This window comes from Bubalus bubalis, chromosome 16 (genome assembly GCF_019923935.1).
Source record: "Bubalus bubalis isolate 160015118507 breed Murrah chromosome 16, NDDB_SH_1, whole genome shotgun sequence".
In the NCBI taxonomy this organism is placed as follows: domain Eukaryota; kingdom Metazoa; phylum Chordata; class Mammalia; order Artiodactyla; family Bovidae; genus Bubalus; species Bubalus bubalis.
In genome coordinates, this window is record NC_059172.1 from 8,869,759 (window position 1) to 8,894,428 (window position 24,670).

At 46.3% G+C, this 24,670-nt stretch overlaps 1 protein-coding gene across 23 annotated transcripts in view; it reads left to right on the plus strand.

The window, feature by feature from the left end:
• The window catches only part of PHF21A (PHD finger protein 21A), a 191,729-nt gene extending 170,434 nt beyond the window's left edge, over window positions 1-21,295 (plus strand). For 19 of the 23 annotated variants that reach the window (XM_044929214.1, XM_025266149.2, XM_044929213.1 and 16 more), the window contains 9 exons: window positions 2,825-2,923; window positions 5,509-5,560; window positions 6,310-6,389; window positions 6,844-6,904; window positions 9,433-9,596; window positions 16,140-16,295; window positions 17,566-17,641; window positions 17,959-18,062; window positions 19,588-21,295. In XM_044929214.1, coding sequence (XP_044785149.1) covers window positions 2,825-2,923; window positions 5,509-5,560; window positions 6,310-6,389; window positions 6,844-6,904; window positions 9,433-9,596; window positions 16,140-16,295; window positions 17,566-17,641; window positions 17,959-18,062; window positions 19,588-19,854 — 1,059 coding nt within the window. In that variant the 3' untranslated portion in view covers window positions 19,855-21,295. Of the gene's footprint in view, window positions 1-2,824; window positions 2,924-5,508; window positions 5,561-6,309; window positions 6,390-6,843; window positions 6,905-9,335; window positions 9,359-9,432; window positions 9,597-16,139; window positions 16,296-17,565; window positions 17,642-17,958; window positions 18,063-19,587 lie in introns of all 23 variants that reach the window. The other 4 variants (XM_044929220.1, XM_044929217.1, XM_044929218.1 and 1 more) reach the window with 1 other exon arrangement.
• Window positions 21,296-24,670: the final 3,375 nt, after the last annotated feature.

Below are 24,670 nucleotides of genomic sequence, written 5' to 3' on the forward strand. Positions count from 1 at the left end.
AAAAGCCTCTCTTGGTCTTTGCAGATTGGCTTTGAGCAGGGGCATTCCTTCAGTGCTTAAACAGGCCACCTGTAACTGTCTTAGACTTCACCTCTTTCTTGGACAGAGCTCAAACATCAGCAGAGGTGCAAGCTTAGGGTTCTCTCAGCTCTTTTCTAAGGATGCATCTAGTCCCGGTAATGCTCCATGCACTCTGGATTCCCCAGCATATGGGATAGCTGTTTAAAGCCTTCACTCCTCTAAGGATCTTCCTCCTCAGCCTCCTCCTTCCTAGGCCTTTGAGTCTGTCTGCTGCATACTCCATTCAGCGTCCTTTGCACACGTAACTACAAGTAGCTTATGTCTTTAGATGCTTTCATCAGATGGCACTTGGAAAGCCACTCCAGCCTTAGGCGGGCAAACACAGGTCAACCTCTGTACCAGTCCTCAGGGGATTACCAGACAAGTCAGAATACACAGCTACACGTTGAAAACAAGGTTCAGCAAAACACACCAGAAGCACAGGTTACCATCTCCAAAGCCTCTGCTGAGCACGTGGATGGCTTTGTAGGTACGTAAGGGAAAATAGTTTCTTAACAAACTTTAGCAGCTTCTTTGTTCAGTAGGTGCCTCACTGGTTGTTCTCAGTTTTTTATTAGATTCAAAATTTTAAAAAGTTGATTCTGTTTCTGCCAGCTTAACGTTTGTTTCAGTGAAAGGAATGATTCTAAAACTCCCTGTCTGGCCATTTCTGTGATGTCACTCCCTTCCCCTAATTTTTTTTTTCTTGTAAGCAGTTTTAAACAACAACAATGTATTATCCCACACGGTTCTTGAGGTCAGAAATCAGGTTGCCTTTCAGCTTGGTGGTCCTGGCTCAAGGTCCCTGACAAATTTGCAGTCAGATTAGTTGGCCAGAACTGCAGTCATGTCAAGGCTCAAGTTGCCCTGTGGCATGTGGAATCTTCCTGGACCAAGGATTGAACCCGTGTGTCCTACATTGGCAGGTGGGTTCTCTACCACTGAGCCACCAGGAAAGTCCCCCTTCCTGTTGTTTTGTTTGCTTTATCTTTATTTTCTTGGATGATTTTGGTATTCTTTATGTAACCTTGAGATAGCTGTACTCTTCTTACATGAGAGAAAATTTGAACCTTGGATAATTCCTTAGCGAAGAGGAATTGGTTTGATCTTCCCTGGAGGCATTACCACCACCTGCTTTGTTCAGCCCTAGAGATGGAAATAAGAAACCCCAAGAGACTTCACACAACCTTGGAGTAGAGCAGCAAACCCTTATAATTGACCCCTTCTCCCTCCCCTATCAGACTCCTGTTGTTCCGATCCACAGAGCTATGAAATAAGCTTCCTGGGCACGCAGGGCCTTCAAACAGCCACTATAAACTATTTTCCCATTGTGTTCCTTTGTAGGTGTGTTTGTTGGTTTGTTTTATGGGGGAAGTGTGTCCTTTTTGGTTAAAACAAAAAAAAAAGTGTGTGAGAGAGGAGGGCAAGCGATTCTTCTGGTAATTTCTACTCCCCACTCAGAAGATCAGCACCTCTTTACAGCATGCCTCCTCTATGGTGAGGCCCTGTGCTGGGTGCAAAGGGATGCTAAAGTGTAGAACAATCCTGCTCTCAAGTGGCTTCTGTATAGTCCAGAGGTGGAAATATTACCGTGATGAAAAAGAAAAAAAAAAAATGCAAAGTAGCATTTATGCCCCTAGTGGTTGCCACAGTACTGATAAGGCAGATACTTAAACTTTCCTAAAGCAATAATGTGAGAAGCAGAAGGAAAATAATGGAAGTGGCCAGGAAATAAAGTGAAAGTCTTTGTTATTATGTTTGTTTTTCAGGTCTAGTAAAATATTTCACAACATAATGATTTCTGAGACCTTTTGATATCCTGCTTTTAGAACCTTCTTTCTACATTTGGCTTTCATTTGGCTCCTTCTCATCAATAATCAGACAGTTTCACTTTTATTTAATTACTTGTTGCCATACAAAAAGACCATTTGCATCTTCATTGTTTTTAATTTTGAAAAAGTAAATTAGGTTTGTGTTTATAGTTTTGTATCCACTCTTCTAATATCATTTCAGTATTTACAGAGGATTTCATAACATGAATTAGCCTTTGGGTCATGATGAGAATAGAAAGGCCAACCCAGCCCCCAGTCTACCAATTTGCTAGCTTCCTCTTGTGTCTGAAGATGGTAAGGCTACTGGTGGTGTTTCATTTGAATGGATGCACCTGGAAGGCGAGGTTGGCTACAATCAGGATGTCAGCCTTTTACAAGATAGTCTTTCCTTGGCAACTGCATCTCTCCTCTAATGGATGATACAGGCAGATTTTAAGTGTCCCGAGTAAGCAGAGTTCTGCAGCCTCTCTTAAGGCTGTGATTGGAATTCTTCTGAAATAGAAAAGTGTGTATGTAAGACTTTTTTTTTTTTAACATCATTCAGATCTTAAGTGCACTGTGAACCAGAGCTTGCCCTATATGTAACAAGAATGGACTTATTTCTGGAAAACTACTCCTGCATCCTAAAGTACATAGAAATAGACTATTGTAATTTTTTTATTTGGCTGCTCCGGGTCTTAGTTGCAGCATGTGGGATCTAGTTCCCTGACCAGGGATCAAACCCAGGCCCCCTCCATTGGGAGCACAGAGTCTTAACCTCTGGACCACCAGGGAAGTCCCTCCCCTTCTAACCTGAAGTCCATATTACCTCCTTTATTAATGTTTCCAGTTTGAGTATGTTCTTTTCTTTCTTGTTGGCAACAAAGTATGTTTGCTTTTATTCTCTTAATAAAAAGTGAATTCTGAAGTTTGATTTAATTTTCCTCTTCTAGACGGTTAAATCCCACACAGAAGCAGATGAGAAACAAACGGAGAGCCGCACCGTCACCCCGCCTGCTGCACCCAAACCAAAACGGGAGGAGAACCCTCAGGTAGGCCCAGCCCTCCCAGGCATGGCTCAGTCTCTGAGATGTGACTTTACTCTCATACATCAGGGGGGACCCTTGCTTTCTGAACCACTTGATTTGCTTTTCTTGTGCTTTCTCACTCTTCAGTGATGTTATTGCCAAATCAGGTTGGCCTGGGACAGATTAAGAGTGTGGCCTTAGGGTTCACGAGCTGGCAAACAGAGATTCCATAGCTGTGTCACAGATTTGAATTGTGTGATGCATGACTATTTCCCAGGTACCCCCCGGCATTCCTAATGATCATTCTGTTTTGTTTGTCTCAGCCAGCATCTATAAGGGGTCTGGTTCACTCAGTTAATGTCTATCCATGTTATTGATTACACTTGTTGCATGTGCATTTTTGTTATTACTGTTGTATTGCATTAGATCCCCAAATCCCAGATGAATCAGTAGCTCGAAAGTATATCACTGAAGCACAAAAGTAGGGATGAAAACAGTAACATCTGTACTGCAACTTAATATAGACTTATAAACTTAAATAGCAAACAAAACTCTGATACAAACACAGATTGTGAATTTGTGTGTCCTTAGACAATAGAATATTATACTTGATACTTTTGTACAAGCAGCTCTAAAAGAAAAATATGGACAGGTAATATGATGATGAATATCTGATAGTTGGATTTTATTCGACCAGATCCATTCCCTTCTGTCCTCAGTGCATTCTTTGTAATGAAACCATGTCAGATAGTGGCATGAAGCCATCAAAGCTTCATGTCATTTTTTAGAGCAATGATTTATTAAGCCAGTTCAGGTTTTTCTACAACAAGTAGAAATTATAATTCTTTATGATATGAAATGAATTAATTTTTAATTTGCTTTTTAAAGAAGAGACTGAAACTTGAACCAAAAAGAAGTACTAGTCATGCATGTTGCTGAGAAACTTACAAAATCATCTGCAAAATTAGTGTCAAGTATTAGGCTTGGAGGGTGAAAAAGAGAGCAGATTATTAGCAAAATTCCATTATCAAAACAAACTGAAGGATGTCTTATGTCAGTAGCACCGTGTAGACATGCAGGTACCCTTGTGTTATAACAGGTATTTCTAATTGGACAGAATCACGGCCATAAAGAGGATAAATTCGTTATTGGTATACATGTGATACATAGATGAGGCCAGAGTTCTTGACTTTTTATTCTATTTATCACTAAAAATCAGTTTTGTGGAAGAGATTGTTTCCCCATGTAGTAATTCTTTTATGAGCTTGATCTAGACTGGCAAAGATGAGTTGGATGTGAGTGGCCAAGAAGGGTGCCGTTACTTGATTAAAAGAAGGTGCATCAGAATGTCAGTTCACACACTGCTTTATTAACACAGAACAGTTGGGAGACAGTCTTGTGATCTTAAGTTTTGAAGGAATAAGTGAAAATTAGGAATGCGGTTAATTGGCAGCTGCAAAGTGTATACAGTGTAGAGAATGGGCAGCAAGTCCAAGGCTTTTCCTTACTGAAGCACTCGGGCTGTTGGGAGGACAAGTGCCCACCTGCTTTTGAAATAAGAAATAAAATAATTACATTTCTTCAGGATGCTGAGAATACCAGTAAAGGACATTTCTGTTTTCTCAAGTGGCTTGTTCAAGATTATCTTTATAAAACACGCAGTAACTTGAGTAGCCTGAACCTGTCAGTTCAGGCCAAAATATCATGATGCTTAATGTTGAGAGTAAAATGTCTGGATTTTCAAAGGCCAAATTGTGGTATACATAATTCTGCAGGAGTGTGAACTAATGCTGTTTCCTTATTCATCAGTTAGAGAAATTGATGGTGTATCATTTGGCATATTTAGCAGCCGCATGCAGTGCTATAGCAGAAAAGGAAGACATACTTTCCAGACCCACATCCAACCAAACAGCAAAATAGTAATCAATCTGTTGCTCACTCGATGTTTAAGCAATGAACATTCCAGCCTTGGAGTCCAGTGTTCTCATCAGTCTAGCTTCTGATGGAGCGCTGAGAGTGGTGGTCAGAGAGAAATGACTCTATAATTTATAGGTCCATGGTTGACTGGAAAGGCACAGTATTAAGCAGAACCACCCGCTAGCATTCCTAAAACTCTTAGCTTTGAGTTTTCATTGTCCTGAAAATTGAACTGAATGTTCATTGTCCAGTCAGTGGTAGTAAAAATACAACAACTCTTGACCTGGTATCACAAACGAAGTTCTTAGAATTTGGAGCTTGTTGTATGGGAGGCTCTTTGGAACACTCTGTGTGGTGTTTTTTTTTTTTTTTTTCAGTGTGGAGTCCTCTTTTCTCTTAGAGAATTTTTCTGGGAAAACTTAGGTCTTTCAAGATTCTGATTTCTGCCTTTGAGAAAGTAGAAGATGCAGGCCCCAGTCCTTCTCTTTTGATTCCTGTAAGATCAGAAAGCTTCCTGGGCAGCTTCATAGCTTCTCAGAGTAGAGGGTGCCTGCTCCTTGCTCATCTGAACCTGGCTTTCTTCCTGCCACCAGCCATTGGGTGGCTTTCCCTAGGAGTCTAACTGGGAACATGCAGTTGGCTTTGTGAGAACCCAAACTGAAGTATATTCTTCTTTTGTTTCTCTGGCACAGAAACTTGCCTTCATGGTGTCTCTAGGGTTGGTAACACATGACCATCTAGAAGGTAAGAGAAGACATTCATGATGCTGCCTTGCTTCTGGCCTAGAGCTTTGTTCTCAAAAATGGTGTTCTATTTATTGTTAGACTTGAAAATTGGAACACAGAGTGTGATTCAACCAGTGTGGACTTTTTTTTGGAGTAAACTTACCTTCCTTCTAGCTAATGTTCAGCTTCTCTCCTGTCTTTATTTATCCACACTATTGTCCTGGGGAAATTCCCTACTTGCCTGAATTAAGGGGACTGCTGTTCACTTAGAGAAACTTTTTTTTTTTCCTGGCAGCGCAAAGTAGCAAATGGCCCTCTGACAAGTCTTGGAATTTCTCAGTCACTTTTGATTATCAGAATCTTAGGAATAGTTGCAGAGCTGTGCCTCTCTTAGTTATTTAATTCAAAAGTGGTAAACTATGATTACTCGGTCTAGGTCTGTGGATAAAGGTCACCCACACCTGTATTAGAGTGACCTAAAAATAGATCAGGACAGCTTGTTGAGAGGTGTGGTCTACTGTTAAGCTCTCAGTCCACAGAGAGCCACCCTGCAGGACAGCACGGCCTTGCCCTCCAAGAGGCAAGAGGAAACGGTCCTGCGTGCTTGCTCCCAGCCGCGTGCTAGCCTTGGCTGAGGCTGCAGTGTAACCAAGAGACCTGCTCTCCTTCCCTAACTTGTCGTGGGAAAGCCAGTAGGTAGACAGGGAAGGTGAGCTTGGCGGGGTTCTCCGTGCCCCTCTTCTAATCCAAACCTTTTGCTTTCCAAAGAAATCCAAAGCAAGAGGCAAGAGCGGAAACGAAGAACGACAGCGAACCCGGTGTACAGTGGTGCGGTCTTTGAGCCGGAGGTACTCTTGGCAGCACTCGGCCCTTCTGCACGTGTTCAGTTTTAGTCACAACTCATTCAGTGCCTCCCCTCCGAAAACCTGCTTAAGAGCAGTACCCAGATTGTACTTGGCCAGCTTTGTAAAATGGGGGATTTTTTCTCTGGCCTATCCCATTTTTTCATTTTTCTCACTGTTTTTCCCCTTAATTTCTTCCCGAAGTTCAAGTAGCTACAGACCTACCTTAAAATTTTAACTCATCCTGTCATTTGAGTATGACTGTCTCCTGAAGCAGAGACAGGTTTCTCTGGAGTGTTCTCTTAGAGCCAAGTACACATAATAACCCCACACCTTGGGGTGACCGGCACTAACTAGTTGGCAGGTTGGCGGGCCTGCAGTGCCTGGTCTTTAGCTTGTACCAGTGTTAGTAATAACCATGCCGTTCAGCCAGTCACCTCTCCGTCTTCATTCCCCAAAGCGTAAGAAGAGTGCAGTCACCTACCTGAACAGTACAATGCATCCTGGGACCCGGAAGAGAGGTGAGTACCTTTCTGTGTCTCTCCCTTGCTGTTGCTTTTGCTTTCTGTGTTGTGTTTCCTTCCCCTCCCTCCTCCCATTGTCCTGGAGCCTGTCTTAATTCCTGTCCCCCTTGAAAACAGTCTTGTTGCTGTTCTCTGAGAATGGGGGGAAAAGAGAGTGAGATTTCTCATTAGAGGTCTGTATGCTGGATCAAAGCTGCCTTCCTGGGGTTCTGGCAGAGCTGGCTCAGGGGAATGGCTTAATGCAGCTTTTCTGCCCCAGGCCCACCAGGCTGTTGATGAATAGCACAGTGAGCAGAACACCCCGTAAGAAGAAGCATTTTAGCATCATTGAGCCAAACAGAACGCTGCTGTTGCCAAGGTGTTCTTAGTAGTGTCTGAATGGTCCTGACGCAGTGAGGACAGAGCATCACTCTTAAGCGTTTGTGAGCTGCAGGCTTCCTAGGAAGGAGATGGGTAGCCACACTGAGAATTTAGAATGTATGAGAGAAGAGAGCATCTCCAACTAAGGAAGAAAAGATCACTGTCAAAACAGGCTCCCCAGAGCAGACATTCCCAAAGAGCTCCACCCCCCAATTGTCCCCCCAGGGCAGTCTCCACTCTCACCACAAGTAGGCCTAAAAAGGTCTTAATGGCTCAGAGTTTGAGCTCATAAGCAGGGCTCTGAAATTGTTCTTTGATGTCAGTAATACAGCCCAAGGTCCCTTTCTCCACATGATAATGCGGCCCTGAATTACAGTTCTAGGCCAGAAAGGTTGCAGAGTGAGTGGAGTATTGTACTGATTTGTGTGCGTGCACACTGTCTCAGGGCTGCTGGAAGCTTAGGCGGTCACCTCGACCCTTTGTCTGCCTTAGGCAGGGCTCCGACTATGCCATTCCCACCTCTTCCCCTCACAGAGATAGCACACCCACCTTAGTGACCCGTTCCAGTGCTTCATCAGTCCCTCCTCCTTCTGGAAGCCAAAACACGCTTAAATGGGAGTCTTGCAGTCACTGGGCTTGCTTCATATTGATCCCTAGGCTGCAGTGTCATGGGTTATTTTCTGTAGTTTTGTTTTGTTTTTGGCAATTTTTAGTGACCTCTGACATAATTCTCAGAGAGGAGCCCCCAGCCAGAAGCTGCAGTTAATTGGCCTGCCAGTGGGCAGTATCCGCTAAGAGGATAGGGGTTAAATGAGCCAGAAAGACCTTGGCATCTCTTGCCAAGGTCAGAGGATGAAGGCCTGCATTCACAATGCCTAGGACGTGCTTTCTGTGGGTAAACAAAGAGCATTCATCTTCCACTTTCCCTTCTAGCAGCACTAAATACCTTCGAAAAGACAAACCAGTATGGTCTGTCTCTGTACGGCAGACAGTGCCAGTTTAACACAGATAGGTAATGTTTGTGGAATATCTGACAGAATCATGACTCTTGTGCATAATTCTAATATAAATAATAACTGTTGGCAAAGTCATGATCCCATATACCGTTCACCGGTGCTCGTAGGCAGTTGTGTACCTGTTGTTGTTGTTGTTTTTTTTGCCTGTGGTACGCTGGGTGTACACTTTTGATCACTTGACATCTTAGAAGCTATGACCTTGGCCCCTGGAAGACAAAGACCCTGACTTGATATATCATAAGGCAAGAGGGGTTGGCCTGGACTTCTCACATCCATCAGGACTCATTTGTAGATTCTCTGTAGCCATGAAGTTTGATGCAACATGCTCCTGCTCAGACCAGCTCTCTCAGTTAGCAGTGTTACTGACGACAGGGCCTTCCTTGAGACGCCAGGGCAGGTAGTTCACTGGAATGTTTGTGATGGAAGCAGGGAGCACTCCTTGATCAGCTGGGGAGGGTATCTGAATCCAGGCATACTTAAGTCGTTGTTAGGCCCACAACATCTTTTTAGCTCTTAGGTTTCAGCTGCTCCCAGAACATATGTCTTACTAGCTCTGCCAGCAAGGGGCAGAGTAGTTAACTTGAATTTTGCCTCTTCCCTTTGCCTTTCTCCACCCTCATAAAGCGAAGCGACTAAAATGTGTATAGGAGAGAAAAGGACAATCAGAAGTCCTTGAGAATATCTCTGGGAACTGAGAATCATTAATATTATTATATGAATAGCGATTGCAGAAAAACCTTAGGGAACAACATGCAAAAGACACGGGAAAATAAATACTTATCCCTGGCCTTGACTCCCATTGAGCTTTGATATCTTGTTTTCCCATTAGAAATCTCAGATTGTAATAGTTGAGGAGTGTCTCTTAATCTGCCCAAGACGAAGACCTTTAACATATGACCCAGAATCTCCTGCCATTCTCTGAGGCTCTCTTATCCTCCCTTTGAGACTCATGCATTTGTTTCTAATGACATTTAAGTCTTTGCTTCTCTTCCTCTCTTTGGGACTGTTGTATTAACTTTCTGTCTGCTACCTCACTTCCTTTTCCATGCTAGCCAATGAGGAACACTGGCCAAAGGTATGTAAGATCATTTTTCCCCCTTTCTTTCCCTCCCCCTTTTTCCCCTTTTGTTCCCTTCTCTCGGTATATAGGTCGTCCTCCAAAATACAATGCAGTGCTGGGGTTTGGAGCCCTTACCCCAACATCCCCCCCATCCAGTCATCCTGACTCCCCTGAAAATGAAAAGACAGAGACCACATTCACTTTCCCTGCATCTGTTCAGCCTGTGTCCCTGCCCAGCCCCACCTCCACAGACGTAAGTAACTTGGGAAAAGCTCACTCTCTTTCTCAGACCTGAAATCGGGGAAACCGTTATCATATGTTGTCTCCTTATCAGCTGCATCTCCTGACTAATCCTGAAATAGCAGTCATCCCTCAAGGACACTATGTGCCATGTAAGGCAGCTTTCTGCTAGGGCCCCAGGTCCTGCCATGAACTTGAGAATCATGTTAAATACCACATCAGGAAGCTCAGTCAGGGCTCTCAGTCTGGATTTTATCCACTGTGAAGGAGTTCTCAGGAAGAGGGATGGGGTGGGGAAGTCAGCTCCTATAACTGAGAGGTGTGCAGCCGTCTTGTCATCAGTTTTGGGGCGTGGGGATAATGGACAAAGGTGCACATTTCCCCCAGCAGTCCTTGTTGCTTGCTTCAAGTAGAATTTAAGACGTGGAAAACTTTGCCTTCGAGCAACTTTATTCAGCAGAATTGATCAGAAACAGGTTCCTGAGAAAGCATCAGCCTGCCCCTGAGGCTGCAGGCGTGTGAACTGTGCCCCCCTCCCCTTCACCTAACAGATACTGCACACCCTCTGCTGAGCAGGTGCTGCTCTTGAGGCTGGGGACAGAACAGGGAACACAACCAATCCCTGCCCTCAGGGAACTCACATTGCAAGGCCAGAGGCAGGGGCTAAGCAAATGAACATTTAAATGTCAGGTAATGAAACGTGCAATGAGGAAAAGAGGCACAAAATCAGAGTTACGGCAGGAGGTCCTGTTTTATGGAGAGCGGTGAGAGAGAGTCCTCGGATGGGAATGGAGTAGGTGGGAACATCTGTGGGGAGGCATTCCACGCCGAGGGGACAGCAGAGCAGAAGCCCTGCTCACAGGAGGAAGTGCGCGTGGCACAGAGAGGCTCTTGGCGAGCACGTGAGAGAGCGTGTGGGAGAAGAGACTTCAGAGGGCTGGGCCCGTCTTGCAGGGTCTTGTAGCTTTAACTCTGAATGAGATGGGGGATGCCAGAGGGTTTTAGGTAGAAGAGTGGCATTACTTTTCACTTTTTATTTTGAAAAAATTTCAAACCTACCGAAAAGCTTCACTAACAACACAGAGAACAAATGTCTGCCCTTCACCTACATTCACCAACTGGCACAATCTTGCCACGTTTGCTGTTCCCCACCCCTCCGCACACACTTGTTTTGCCGATCTAGTTAAAAAGTTGGAAACATCATGAAGCTTTACCCGAAACACTTCAGTGTATATCTCCTAAAACCAAAGATATTCTCTGACATAGCCACAATAAACTTTTGAGGAACTTTAATATGATAAAGCATTATTATTATGATACATATACAGCCTATCTTCAGATTTCTCCAGTTGTCTCAGTAAATGCCTTAGTGGCACTTTGTTTTCTTCTGTTCCAGGATCCAATCCAAGATCACTTTTGACATTAATTTTTATGGTGCTTTGTCTTTAGTCTCCTTACTCTGGAACCGTTTTTCAGCCTGTCTTTGTCTTTCATGACGTTACCGTTTTTTAAAAGATAAGCCACGTGCTTGCTGTAGAGTGTCCCTCCATTTGGATGATCTGATTGTTTCCTCAAGAATAGATTCAGGGTGTGCATTTTTGTAGGCGCACTAAATACATGATGATGAGCCCTTCTCGGTGCATCTCAAGGGGCATGTGTTGTCCATCCATCTCGTTGTTGATGTTAGCTTTCATCTCTAAGGTAGACTCCATCAGATGTCTCTACTTGTAAAGGTGCCTGTTTCCTTAGGTGCAGATAGCTTTGAGTCTGTAAAAATACCCCAGCAGTCTTCAGTTCAGTTCAGTTGTTCAGTCGTGTCTGACTCTTTGCAACCCCATGAACTGCAGCATGCCAGGCCTCCCTGTCTATCACCAACTCCCGGAGTTTACCCAAACTCATGTCCATCGAGTCGGTGATGCCATCCAACCATCTCATCCTCTGTCATCCCCTTCTCCTCCTGCCTTCAATCTTTCCCAGCGTCAGGGTTTTTTCACATGAGTCAGCTCTTCGCATCAGGTGGCCAAAGTATTGGAGTTTCAGCTTCAGCATCAGTCCTTCCAATGAACACCCAGGACTGATCTCCTTTAGGATGGACCAGTTGGATCTCCTTGCAGTCCAAGGGACTCTCAAGAGTCTTCTCCAACACCACAGTTCAAAAGCATGCATTCTTTGGCAATCAGCTTTCTTTATAGTCCAACTCTCACATCCATACCTGACCACTGGAAAAAACATAGCCTTGACCAGCAGTCTTACTCAGTGATTTTTGATGGTGCTTGCCTGAATTTATTATTTTTAAGGCGTTTGCAGAATTTACTTGGATTCTATAGGAGACTGAGGAGGACAGGGTGGAAGCACAGAGAGACCAGGTAGGAGGCCGTTGCAGGCGTCCTGGCAGGAGCTGACGATGGCTTGGCCCAGTAGAGTGGCAGAAGCAGAGGTGGAGAAAACTGATAGGGTCTGTGTCTGTTTTGAAGAATGAGCAGAATTAAATAAGGGGATGTAAGAAAAAAGAGAATAGCCAAAGATTTTAGCCTAAACAACTGAAAGGATGACGCTGCCGTTTACTGGAATGACAAGAGCAGGTTTGAGAAGAGAGACCAAGGAGTTAACCTTGTACATGTCCCATTTCTTTTGTGGATTACAGAGCTTGTCTTTACCTGAAGCTACATCTTCAGGTTAAATGTCCTTTCAGCTTGAAGTTTCTTTTTGTACTTATTAATGATCTGCATGCATGCATGCAAAGTCATTTCAGTCATGTCTGACTCTACGACCCTATGGACTGTAGCCTACCAGACTCCTCTGTCCATGGGATTCTCCAGGCAAGAATACTGGAGTGGGTTGCCATGCCCTCCTCTATTAGTGGTCTGCTCCTCTCCAAAGAGCAAAAGAATACCGTATACATAGCATGAGTTACAGTTCCAGAAGCAGAAAAGTAAGTGCTGTCTTTGGAGGACCAGGGTCATGGAAGAGTCGTCTTCTCGGGCAGGTTTCCTTCCTTGGACATAGCCAAGGCTACAGGCCTAGACTTGCTCTCAAGATTCAGCATTGGCTTTTGGCATTAGTGGTTGACACAAATTTGCTGCCTGTCCTGTTAACGAGTACCAGGACGCTGTCAAAAACCTTGTTTGTTGGCCCCAAAGATTGTCTCCATTTTCCTCAGTTGAAGCGTTGCCAAGGTATTGCCAGCTCACAGCCTCTTGGTAGGGGTCCTTCGCAAGGTGACGCACGAATGGTGGCGAACAGGTGATTGTGGATCTGCACTTGAGTTATCATTGCTAAAGAACGCTATTCTTATGACTTTTGACTTAGAGGGTTTATGATTTTATTTGATTGAACCCAAAGGATCCATTCAGATCAAATCACAAACTGAAAAGCTTCTGCCAGGTTTCATCTTAAAATGCAAACTTTGTTCTTTCCAGGAAACTAAAGGTGAAATAAAGGTTTTCTAAAACCACTAAATATTTTGAGAACCTTCTAGGTTACACCTAGCGGAATGGATGGGACTTCCCTGGTGGTGCAGTGGCTAAGACTCCATGCTCCCCATTGCAGGGGGCCCGAGTTCAAGCCCTGGTCAGGGAACTAGATCCTACAGGCCCCAACTAAGACCCAAAGAAACCAAATAAATAAAAACCCTAGTGGAATGGATTTTCTTTAAAGATAATTGACTTCTACTTTTTCAGTGTCCCAACAGTGGCAGTGATTAAAATCAGCACACAGGGCTCTATATGTGTTTGCCTCCAGGTAGCATAAACCCCAACAATGTTAATTAAACAATCACAGTCGAGAGGCAAGCCTTTCCTGGGGATCAATAATCATCCAGAAGGAGCGAGTGATGTAAGACCCAGCCGGTCTCTAATCTTCAGGATATACCTGGTGCCACTGTCATCGTTTTCATGAGAAAAAAAGATACATTGACATGGTTGAAAATTCTTTTAGCAAATGATGAAGTTGTGATTGATATAGCCAGGGTGTTTCCCACAAACATACACCCCTCAGCTCCTAGCAGAGCTGTTTGGTTTACGGTAGTAATTTGGTCAGTCACCGAAGCCTAATAAGCTTTTGGACCTGGGGCAGCCCCTCTGGGGGACTTCCTCTGCTCTCTTTAAGCAAAGAACCAATTCTGTGTGGATGAAATACATATCCTGGCATTTTATATTCCATTTTGATGCACAGTAGTTCTCAATGTGTGGTCTGCATGTCCCTGAGACTCTTTCAGGGGTTCAAAATACGTATTTTCAAACATAGTATCAATCAAAACATAAAATCAGAAATGTTTTCATGATAGCACTAAAATGTTCTTCACCATCTTCATTCTCATTCTCCCACGCGTAGGACAGGGATGTTTTCCACATACTACGTGATCAGTGATGATGTCATCACTGAGAGCTAACCAAAGGTGTGCCTGCTTGTTCTTGGGTTTTAACATTTTTCAGTACGTGATTTTTGTAACTTTCTGTGATTCTGTTATTATTTCAAAATAAAAAAGCTTTAAAAGTTTTAGTACAAAAATAGCAATAGGTAGAACTCACATAAACAAAAGCACTTTGAAGTAAACAAGAGCACTTTGAGGTAGACAAAAGCGCTTAGTAATTCTTAAAGTTACCAAGGGGTCCTCACACTGAAAAGATTATGAACTGCTGCTATGGGATATGTAAATAAGCTAAGAGTTTTTTTTCCTTTAGGAACTTGAAAGAAATTATTTAACCTTTATTTTATGTGCTCTCCACCTTCCACTTCCTGATGGTCTCCTTACTCAGTAGCAAAGGGAGGTGAACAAGAACTCTACCCAAAAAATAAGACAGGTATTTGGGATAAGATATCCAGTTTGTCTCATTTACTTCATCACTGATAATTTTACCTGTGGTTCATGTAAAAAGAGTTTCAGAAACCTTAAAATTTTTCTAAACTCCTTAAAGTCACAGACTTAAAGCATGTGGCTTAAGAAAGATGATCTGTCTAGAGGAGCACGCCCCTCAGCCTGATCTTAAGAACAAACGAAGAAAGTCACAGTTAATCTAGGAGAGAAACCTTCATGTCTTTCAGTGGCTTTGAAGTTAAACTGTTATGCTGCATTCTCCTGCAGTATTTTTGCACATGTACTAAGTATCTTTTTTTTTTTATTGTCCAAAGGTAACATTGTTTTACTAAAAAAGATTAGCATCCATCCACACTTTGATATATCTTACAACTTTTTGCAGCCAGTTCACCAGATACCCTAAATATGTAGATACTGCCACATAGTCTCCTTTCCTTTCCTTTGGAGAGAAATTGTAGGTCTGAGAAGATGACATTCCTGAAGATAGCCTGGAGAAGGGAAAGACCACTCACTCCAGTATTCTGGCCTGGAGAATTCCACGGAGTCTATAGTGCATGGGGTCACAGAGAGTCAGACACGACTGAGTGACTTTCACTTTCACTTTCTGCAGTGGTGGCTGAAAGGTTATATCATAGAAAGGAAGAACTGAGCATTGCTGTGTCTGTCTTTGCTTCCTGTGCAAAGTTTCTCTATTAGACCTTCTGGCAGAATAGCCTGGAATTCTAAAACAACACACTGGAAGTGAAAAGGAGTCTGCCCCAAGTTGTGGCACTGCCTTCTTAGCTAACCTCTGGCACGACCCCTCAGTCTTCTCTTCCCTGGTGTCCTTAGCAGCAGCATTAATCCTGTTCAGAGAACGGGCCAGGGATTGACTCGCTGGAAACCACCTTTTTAATACCTCATTTTTTAAAAAATGTGTTCCCTCCAAATTTTAAATAGATCTGCTTTTTCCTGATGGTGCCTTTTGTCGTGAGGGCTCCCGCAGACTCACCTGAGTACCAGAACTGCCCCTGTTGAGGGGAGGGGGGACTAGCAGAGCACGCTGAGGCTGCTCTTCTTCTTCCATCTGGGGAAGCATCTTACAGGAGGAGTAAAGCCTCCCGGAATAGAAGGGGCCATTGCACAGCAGATGCCAAGTACTGGCTTTAAGAGAACACTGTCAGGTGCTTGGCTGTTTTAATTCTTCACGTTAGAACGCTCATAGGAGTTTAATATGCTCCAACTTAATCCTTTCCCATGTGAATTTTGACTATAGTTTTTCTCCCAGAACAAGCAAAGTGTTTAACAAAAGCTTCCATTTCTTGTCTGTCTGTCTTTTCCAATTTTTCTAAACTCCTCTAAAAAACGATAGGTAATGGGTATTTTTGGTATCGTATTGTGGAACACTTTGATGAATGGATTTCAAGGTCTTTCAACTTTATGATTTGTGGGTTGGACTGTACTAAAACATAAATGCTGAGCTGTCACCTCTAAAGCTCATTTTGGCCTGGGTGACTGCAGAGTTACAGTCTCCTGTAAACTCTTAAGAGTACCGGCCCCACCTGGAGAGCCCCAGCTTTGTGGACCAGGTCGGGAGCTTGCACCATTGGTAATTCCTGCTTTTCCTCAGCACTCTCGTAATGAGTTGGAGGGGCACAGCTGATTGTCCTAAAACATTTATTATGTGTATTCAGAATGTGCATGTTAACATTCAGCTTTTACCTTTTTGTCCTTTCTTTACCTTTCCTCACAATGTCATAGGGTGATATCCATGAGGATTTTTGCAGTGTTTGCAGAAAAAGTGGCCAGTTGCTGATGTGCGACACATGTTCCCGTGTATATCATCTGGACTGCTTAGACCCTCCTCTGAAAACGATTCCCAAGGGCATGTGGATCTGTCCCAGATGTCAGGACCAGGTAATGTGGGGTGGGTCAGAGAGGACGAGGGACAGAGGAGGAGAAAGACCCCCCTCCCCTCTCATCTGGGGGAACGGCTCAGTTTCTTCCTGCTCCGGTAGCTCTCCAGCCACGTCGGCCATACCCACAGGACAGCCCTCACCTGCATAGCTCCGTCCTCTCAGAGGTCCTCAGTTCATGGGGCAGTGACTCATGTAAAGTGGAGAGACCCTAACGGCTTCTCTCTATTTGAAATGGCGTATCTTTTTATTACCGTTACCCTTAAAACTCCACAGTACTGTCTGCCTCATTCTCTAAAAATGGTCCAAACTCAGCATATGGTTGAAACTCTGGAAATAAAATCCTTAAAGGAGAATGTGAAATTGATCATTTAGTTCAAATAAGAACAGTTTTACTTTTAACCTGTGTTCTCATCAGGATCAGAGCACTAACTATAAAGTACTGTCTTAATATTTAATGCACTTGAAAGAAGAGAAACAGTGCTCCTTCCCTCCCCTTTCTGTTTAGTTTCTGATTTTTTTTCTCAATGATTCATGTATGTCTTTATGTTTTGATGACAAGCTGTCCTGAGACCTTTTTGAAACTAGGCAAGCATATAAATAGTAAATAAAGAAGCCCAGTACTCAGCAAGCTTTAGGAGCCCTGGTCAATTTTTTGGAATCCTGATTTGAGAGACTTCTGGTCTCCCCCTTTACATCTTTAGTCTCCGTCCTTACTGTCTCCGTGATGTATAGAGATAGTCCTCGTACTGATGCTGCTTTGTGACCCTCTGATAATTTTCTTCATGGGGTCTAGATTATACTTCAGTGTTTGGGGTTGATATTTAATTTCCTTGATCAGGCTGTCTTTGAGGGATGTATAAGCTAAAACTGAGAGCGGCAGCCTGTGTCAGGTCAAGGCTGCACCTGCCTGTGGGGCTGCCGTCACGCAGACGTGCAGCTTGTGTGCTGCTGGTTCTGGCCGTAGGGCGCAGCTGAGGGTCATGCAGCAGGTCTGAAAAGTTGGGAACGCCCAGCCCCGTCCCCACCTGTGCCTATGATCGGGCTCAGGTGGCTTGGCTCTTCCTGCCATTGACCTTTATTCTCTCATGCTGGTACACTGGAACTTCGTCGTCCAGAAACTATAGCCATGGGTTTTGCCATACTGCCACCATAAATCCTTCTTCCTGGATTGTGTCTGCCAATAGCGACGGCCACTGTTGCTTGTTGTTACATAGGGGATGTGTGCTTATACTTCTTTCTCAAGGATAAAATTCTGAAAATCTTTTCAGATGCTGAAGAAGGAAGAAGCAATTCCATGGCCTGGAACTTTAGCAATTGTTCATTCCTATATCGCCTACAAAGCAGGTAAAAAATTATCCATACTGCCTTTTGAGTGAGCCTGCCTTTGTTTAAAAGTACTGACAGTATTTGTTTTGTTTTCAAAGGGAATTTTAAAGTTACACATGAAAAGCTTTTATTGAATGAAATAAAAAGTTGGTTGTAGTACTTTTTGGGGGAGGAACACTGAGAAGTGAGATCTTATTTATGTAATGCCAGGCCCAAGCCACTGACAGTTTTCTTAGCGTCCTTTTACATGTAGAACAGAAAGTCCAGGTGACCAGGTTCTGTGTACTGATGGCACATGGGACTAAGTTCCTTTTTTTTTTTTTATTTCTTCCCAGCAAAAGAAGAAGAGAAACAGAAATTACTTAAATGGAGTTCAGATTTAAAACAAGAACGAGAACAACTAGAGCAGAAGGTGAAACAGCTCAGCAGTTCTATAAGTGTAAGTCAACCTCATGCCTTCAGTGACAGGTACAGAGATGCAGCACTTTACATGTACATCAGAGGACGTGTGGCTCTCAGGGGTTGATGCATTCCTTCAGCATACTGATACTGCTACCTTAGGCGGTTGCAGTTTGCCTCCAGTTAGAGGTTGGTCCTCAGGTACAGTTGGTACATGGTGCCTTAGCCAGGCTCTAGAGCATCCTCTTGGCTTTGATCTGAGAGATTTCAGTCTCCAGATTTTCTCTGTTACTTGAAGAGATCAAGTAGCAGCTACAGGAGCATAGCCAGCACCCCAGTGAGCTCCTGAGCGTGTTGGGAGGAGTGTGGAGCCGCCTGAACAGACCAGGTCCCCATGTGTAACTCTTCCCAGTCGCTCTAGCTAGCTAGTGGGCCCGTCCGCAGGGCCTTCCCTCCTGTCCCCTCTCCCATGCTCTGCTGATCGCCTCTCTAGGGTCCCCTGCGCAGCTTGAGAAGGAGCGCTTTCTGGAGATGAGTACTGGAAGTAAACACCGCCCAGCCTGGCTGACTAGGTGGGAAGGAGAGCTGTGTTTGCCACAGGGATTCAGAGGCTCCTCCTGACTGGAGCAGGCTTTCTTTTCCGCTAAGTAGGTCCCTTTTCCACTGAGTAGGTCCCCTTGTTGCAGTGATGTGGCCCCAGCCCTCGTGGATGCCAGTTGGCAGTCTTGCTGTCCTTCTTCATTGTACTGCCCATTGTGGCTGGCAGGTTTCACATCACCTTCCCTGCCTAGAACAGAAGCCAGCAGGTGTGGGAGGCCTCATCAGTTCAGTTCAGTTCAGTCGCTCAGTCGTGTCCAATTCTTTGCGACCCCATGAACCACAGCATGCCAGGCCTCCCTGTCCATCACCAGCTCCCGGAGTTCACCCAAACCCATGTCCATTGAGTCGGTGATGCCATCCAGCCATCTCATCCTCTGTCGTCCCCTTCTCCTCCTGCCCTCATACAACACAGCAAAAAGCTACCTGTCCATGACCGAGCAGAAGGCCTTCTCTTGGCTGCAGTCTTTGACTCTCCTAAATATCAGTGAATATCCCGCCTTAGGGCCCTGCCTCTGAGCTCACACTGTCCCAGTGGTCTTCAGTAGGCCCTTAAACTGAATCCAGATACCGCCGGCTTGTGTCTATCCTGGAAAGCTCAGCTCGGTCCGGAGCATGTCAGCATATTAGCAGGGTAGAAGCATACCCAGACCTGCTGAAAGCAGCTTCAGCTCAGCTGTGAGAGCCTTTTTCTTTAATGCCTTTCATTTTACAGTATTATAGCGGTGATTCATGTTTGGCTGTAAGTCCTAGTTTTGAGTAGTGGGCTTTGAAGCCGCTCACTCGCTGCCTCTCTCTCGCCTCTCGGGCCTCCTCCTTCCCTTGGGTAGCAGCGCCCACTCGAGGTGGAGCAGAGCAAGGTGTAGGGCTGCACCCTAGCCCACAGGGATTCTTGTGTCTGGAGAGGGCTGCCGGGCCTGTCAGGACAGCCGGAGGCTCAGTGCCACTGCCCTTCTCATTGGCTGCAGAAATGCATGGAAATGAAGAACACCATCCTGGCCCGGCAGAAGGAGATGCACAGCTCCCTGGAGAAGGTAAAACAGCTGATCCGCCTCATCCATGGCATCGACCTCTCCAAACCTGTAGACTCTGAGGCCACTGTGGGGGCCCTCTCCAATGGCCCGGACTGCACGCCCCCTGCCAACGCCAGCACCTCCACGCCGGCCCCCTCCCCGCCCTCCTCCTCCTCCCAGAGCTGCACAGCGAACTGTAACCCGGGGGAAGAGACTAAATAACAGAGCCCCGCTAGGATAAGCCACAAGATCCCGGCGGCAAGGAGAGCAAAACACTGAAGACTCTAGCAAAGCCAAGCCGGATTTCTTCTGGAAAGTACAGAATTCTTTTGGTTCTTTGGTTCCAGAGAGAGAGAAGATGCTTGTGCCAGGTGGCACCAGAGTTTGCCAATTGATCCTTCTTATTCTGTGTGTACATGCAAAGATTGGACCATGTTACATGAAATAGTGCCAGCTGGAGGTTCTTTGCCAGCACCATGCCAAGTGAAATAATATATTTACTCTCTCTATTATACACCAGTGTGTGCCTGCAGCAGCCTCCACAGCCACGATGGGTTTGTTTTTGTTTGGTCGGGGGGGAAGCAGGGCCGGGCGGAGGGAGAGCAGGTTCCAGACCCTTCTTTGCCGAGCCGTCTGTCTGGGTGGAGAGACAAGTCCAAAGAGTGCGTGGGCTTTCTGTTTCTAAACTCTCACTACTATAAAACCAAAAAGAGGAAAGGGAGATTTCACCAACCCCAGTGCCCAGAGGAGGGGTGGGGGCGGGGAGGGGGGGAGCCGGGGTGGGAACAGTGTACCGAATAAGCAGTATTTCATAGTGTCTGGAGAGGGCACCGTGCCCAGAGAGACGGACACCAAGAACCAGCCACCTGGTTCTTCTCCGGAGCACCCCACTCCCCGACCGTGGGCGCCCCCACGTTCCCCAGCTTCCTTCCCTGCTTTGGCAAATTGGTGCCATCCCCATGGGTGAGCCGGTTACCTTCCCTCTCCAAGAACAAGCAGAACCAGGCCTCAGGTGGCCCTTGCCCGGGGCAGGGAAGAAGGGTGTGTGTGTGTGTCGAGGAAGGAAAAATGGTGGATCAGTGGTTTTACTTGAAAACAAGCTCCATCCCTTTTCTATATTTATAAGAAGAGAAGATCCTGAGCGAAGCAGCACGCGGCCAGGTGTGTGTGAATCGAATGGAGATGTTTCTTTTCTCTCTTTTTTTTTTTTTTTTTTAAAATTTTTGTTTTTGTTCCTTTTTTCTTTAAAAAAAGAAAGTTTTATTTTGTTGTTTATTTTACATTTTTGGTAACAAAAACTAAAATAAGGAATAGAAAAGCTGTTTTTCAGGCTGACAGTCCACTTAAGGGTAGTCGAGACCTTGCATGGTAGAATAGGAATCATAGTGTCAGTGAGGTCCAGTGAGTGTGTCAGTCCTTGTGTCAGCGTTCGGGGCACTGTTTTTTTATGCAAGGGCAAAAATCTTTGTATCTGGGGGAAAAAAACAACAACAACAATTTTTTTTTTTTTAATTAAAAAGGAAAATAAAAGATATTGAGGTCTTCCTAGTGTTACTTAAATTAAGATCAAGGTAAGAAACATTGTAAAAAAAAAATTACAAAAGTGCTATTTGTTTCCTAAAAACAGTGATTTCTATTAAAAAGGTGTCAGAACTGGAGAAAATGCTGTGTAGTTATAATTTTTTAGCACAGAACCTGCTGATCATGATGACATTTTGCTGTGTTTGTGTCTCAAGACTGGTGGGCTAGTCTCCGTGATTTCTGTCCTCCAGAAGGCTGCAGCCCTGACAGGCAGGGGCAGCGCTCTCCCACCATCCTCCCCTCCTCGGGAAAGACTGTCCTCCCTGCTTGGTGCAGGGAGTGGGGCTCCTGTTTCTGGAGCCCACATGGAGCGTGGATGGTGTCAGGGCCCTGCTCCTTGTCTCCTCGGGTTTTGCTGGAGCAAAAGGCTGGTGCCTAAATAAGATCCCTTCCTTTGGTGCTGCTCTTGGTCTTTCAGCCACCAGCATTTCGAGTGCCTGGGGGACAGCTTTGAAGGAAGTGGCCAGTGAAGCTCATTGGTGCCCACACACCCTGGCTTTGAAGGGTGCAGGGAGCAGGCTGGCTGCATCAGCCCTTGGTGCTTAGAGAGGACATGGGAGTGAGATGTCTTGAGGGGACAGGGTCTCTCTGAGACGAGGGAGTCCCTGGGCGGCCTTCGTGTCATCACACCTTTGAAGAGAGGTCTGTATCTCCAGCCACTTTCTCTGCCTGCTGGCTCCAGGCACTGGAGATGGTAGTCTTACCCCACTTTGCTCACCCATAAGCTTCCTGGGTGACCTTTGGCTAGAATGCTGTGCTTGCCTTGGCTTGGCCTGTCGCCTTCTTGAGAAAACCAGGGTTCTGAAAGGCTTGGACCATTTCTATCATGTTTGCCTTGTGGGAAATAAGTTTTTGTCACGTGTGCCCTCCTGCTGGAGACCTTTGCCCATGGCACACATCTGGCCTCAGGAGAGAAGCAGAGACTCTGTGCCCGGTCACTCCCAGAGCATCTCCCCCAAGCCCACCCTGTGTCCAGTAAGGGCCAGAGTCTAGGAGGGGGCAGAAAGGGACCAGTCGTCTCTCCCTCACCTAGTGAGGCCCGGAGAGACAGATGGACCCTGAAGGCGACTGCCACAGAGCAGTCCTTTTCACATAAAACGTGTCTCTTCGCTACCAACAGTTTCAGTTTCTCTTCCTGGGATGTTTGTTAGAAGAGGGGATGACGAGGGGGCTGCATCAGCCTCTTGAGAGTCAGGGCCTGGCTGCAAGGTTGCCTGAGGGGGGAAAGAAAGGCGCTCCCTTTGCTCATGCAAAAACCAAGGTGCTATGTCTAGTCAGGGAGCTTTGGGAGATGCCTGGACTAGTTGGAGGAATGGTTGGCGGAGCTTCAGAGCCCAGAGATGGGCTGTGCGCCCTGTCTTGGAGCCCTCCCATCAGACTTGTCTGGGCCCAGAAATAGGAGGTGGCCGCTTAATACCTGTCTTCTTGAAAGAAGAGGCCTTTGCTCAGAAAGGAGCCACTGGGGATTCAGGGGTGGGTGGCTGGGCTAGGAACTAACTGACCAGGATTTTGCAGGCTGCTGTGAGCATTCACACTCTGACCTTGCCGAGGGTTGGGGTACGGATTCCTCTCCAGTTCAGATGTAAGCTGCTGTGCTAGTCACCTAGGATGACGGGTGGAAAACTGCAGCCCTGCCCCCAAACCCGCATTCTGGATTCAAAGTCCCAAGCACCCCTCACTGCAGAGAAAAGGCCCTAGTCACCAGTGTCCTCCTCCTCCACTGTCCTGCCAAGAGAAGAGCCTCCCTGTCCCTCCAGACTCGAGGATCCCTGTGACCACCTGAGACACACCTTCATGACCGCCCCACCTCCCTCTTCCTCTCTGCTGCTTTTCTTCCACTGACAGACGCTTCTGAGGGCAGCCGGCTTGCAGCCGCTTCAGAGGCCGGGGAGCGCTGGTCGGGGGCTGGGACTGGTCCAGCTGCCCGCTTGGGCTGGATCAGGGGCCTCTTGTCAGTCCCGTGGCCAAGGTGACGTGCCCTGGAGGCAGTGAGGTCATGTTGCTGTCATCTTCCCTGCTCACGTTCTTGCCAGTGTGGCCTGCAGCTCCCTTTTTCTTTCAGAGCCTGCTGGGTCTTGTCTCACCTCTGCTGAGCTCATTCTTCCTTACTGGGCCCTTTTGGGGCAAGCCTGCTGGTCATGCCTGACAGGGAGGCCCCCCTCGACACAGCCCCTCATGTACAGGGCCTTATCCTGTGTGAGGCCTGTGCCCTGGCCATGGCGGTCTCTGGCTCGCACCCAGCGCCCAGTGTCCCTGTGGCTTCTTGGCTCAGGCTCAAAAGGGCGTGTGAGTGGGGCGCGGCTCCTCGCCCTGCGCCTCTCCCGTGAGGGCGACCGCGTTTCTGGCTCATTGCAGTCTCTGCGTGTGCAGCCGCCTCTCCAGCCATCTCTGCCACCTACTCCTGGGGCCAGCAGAGCCTTCTTGGGCTCTCAGCCCAAACCACGACCCACACAGCACACTCATGACGGTTTCCTCCCTACATTCCCTTTTAGGGTTTAGTCTTTCTCATTTATCCAAAGGGCTTAATTTAGGAGGCTTTTACCCCAGGAGAAGAAGGCTTTTTGGTAGGAGGAAGAATGGGGGCCCAGGTACGTCTTCCACTCCCTGGGTTCTCCAGATTCGGTGGCTTTTGTTGGATGGAGGTGACCTTGCTCTATGTAGAAAGGAAGACCGTGGACCTCACCCCCACCCCTCAGCTGGGCACCCTTGGCAGGAAACAGGAGACCCACTCTCTCCGACTTACAGCCATCCCCAGTGTCAGCTCCTTTCCAGGAGGCGAAGGGTGACCCTCCCAGCAGAGCACAGGGGAAGAAGCCGAGAGTTTCCCTGTTTGGAGAGCCCAAGTGGAGCTCCTGAAAATAGCCCCTGTAAAGGAAGAGCAGAGCTCACAACTTCTCTTCACTCTCCGCTTGCAAAGGCTCTCGTTCCCTGAGGACTCCACCAGCCCCACAGCAGCCTCTGGTCCCTGCCCCTCTCTCCGGCGTTGCTGGGTCCTCAGCCCAGGGTACGCTGCAGTCAGGCAGGACCGCCGGAGGTCAGTGAGCTCTGAGCAGAAAAGTGCCAGCCAGCTCCCAACCTGTCTCTTGTCCAAGCCCTTTGTGATTTCAGTCTTGGTAGAACTTGTATTTGGAGTTTTGTGCTTCAAAGTTTTTGTTTTTGTTTGTTTGAGTTTTGTTTTGAGGGGGTGGGGGGGATACAGAGCAGCTGATCAATTTGTATTTATTTATTTTAACATTTTACTAAATAAAGCCAAATAAAGTCTCTCAGACTCATGGTGTTGGGTTTGCGGCAGGGGAGGGTGGATGGGACACAGGCACTTCAGCCCCAGCCTCTGGGGGCAGGGGGGGGCCCCCACTGCTGGGCTCTCGCCAGATCCAGCACCTCCCCAGCCTTTCTGACTGGCTCATGCCCCAAGCCAAGAGGAACGTGCAAAGGAGCTGTTAAAACTTAACGAAAA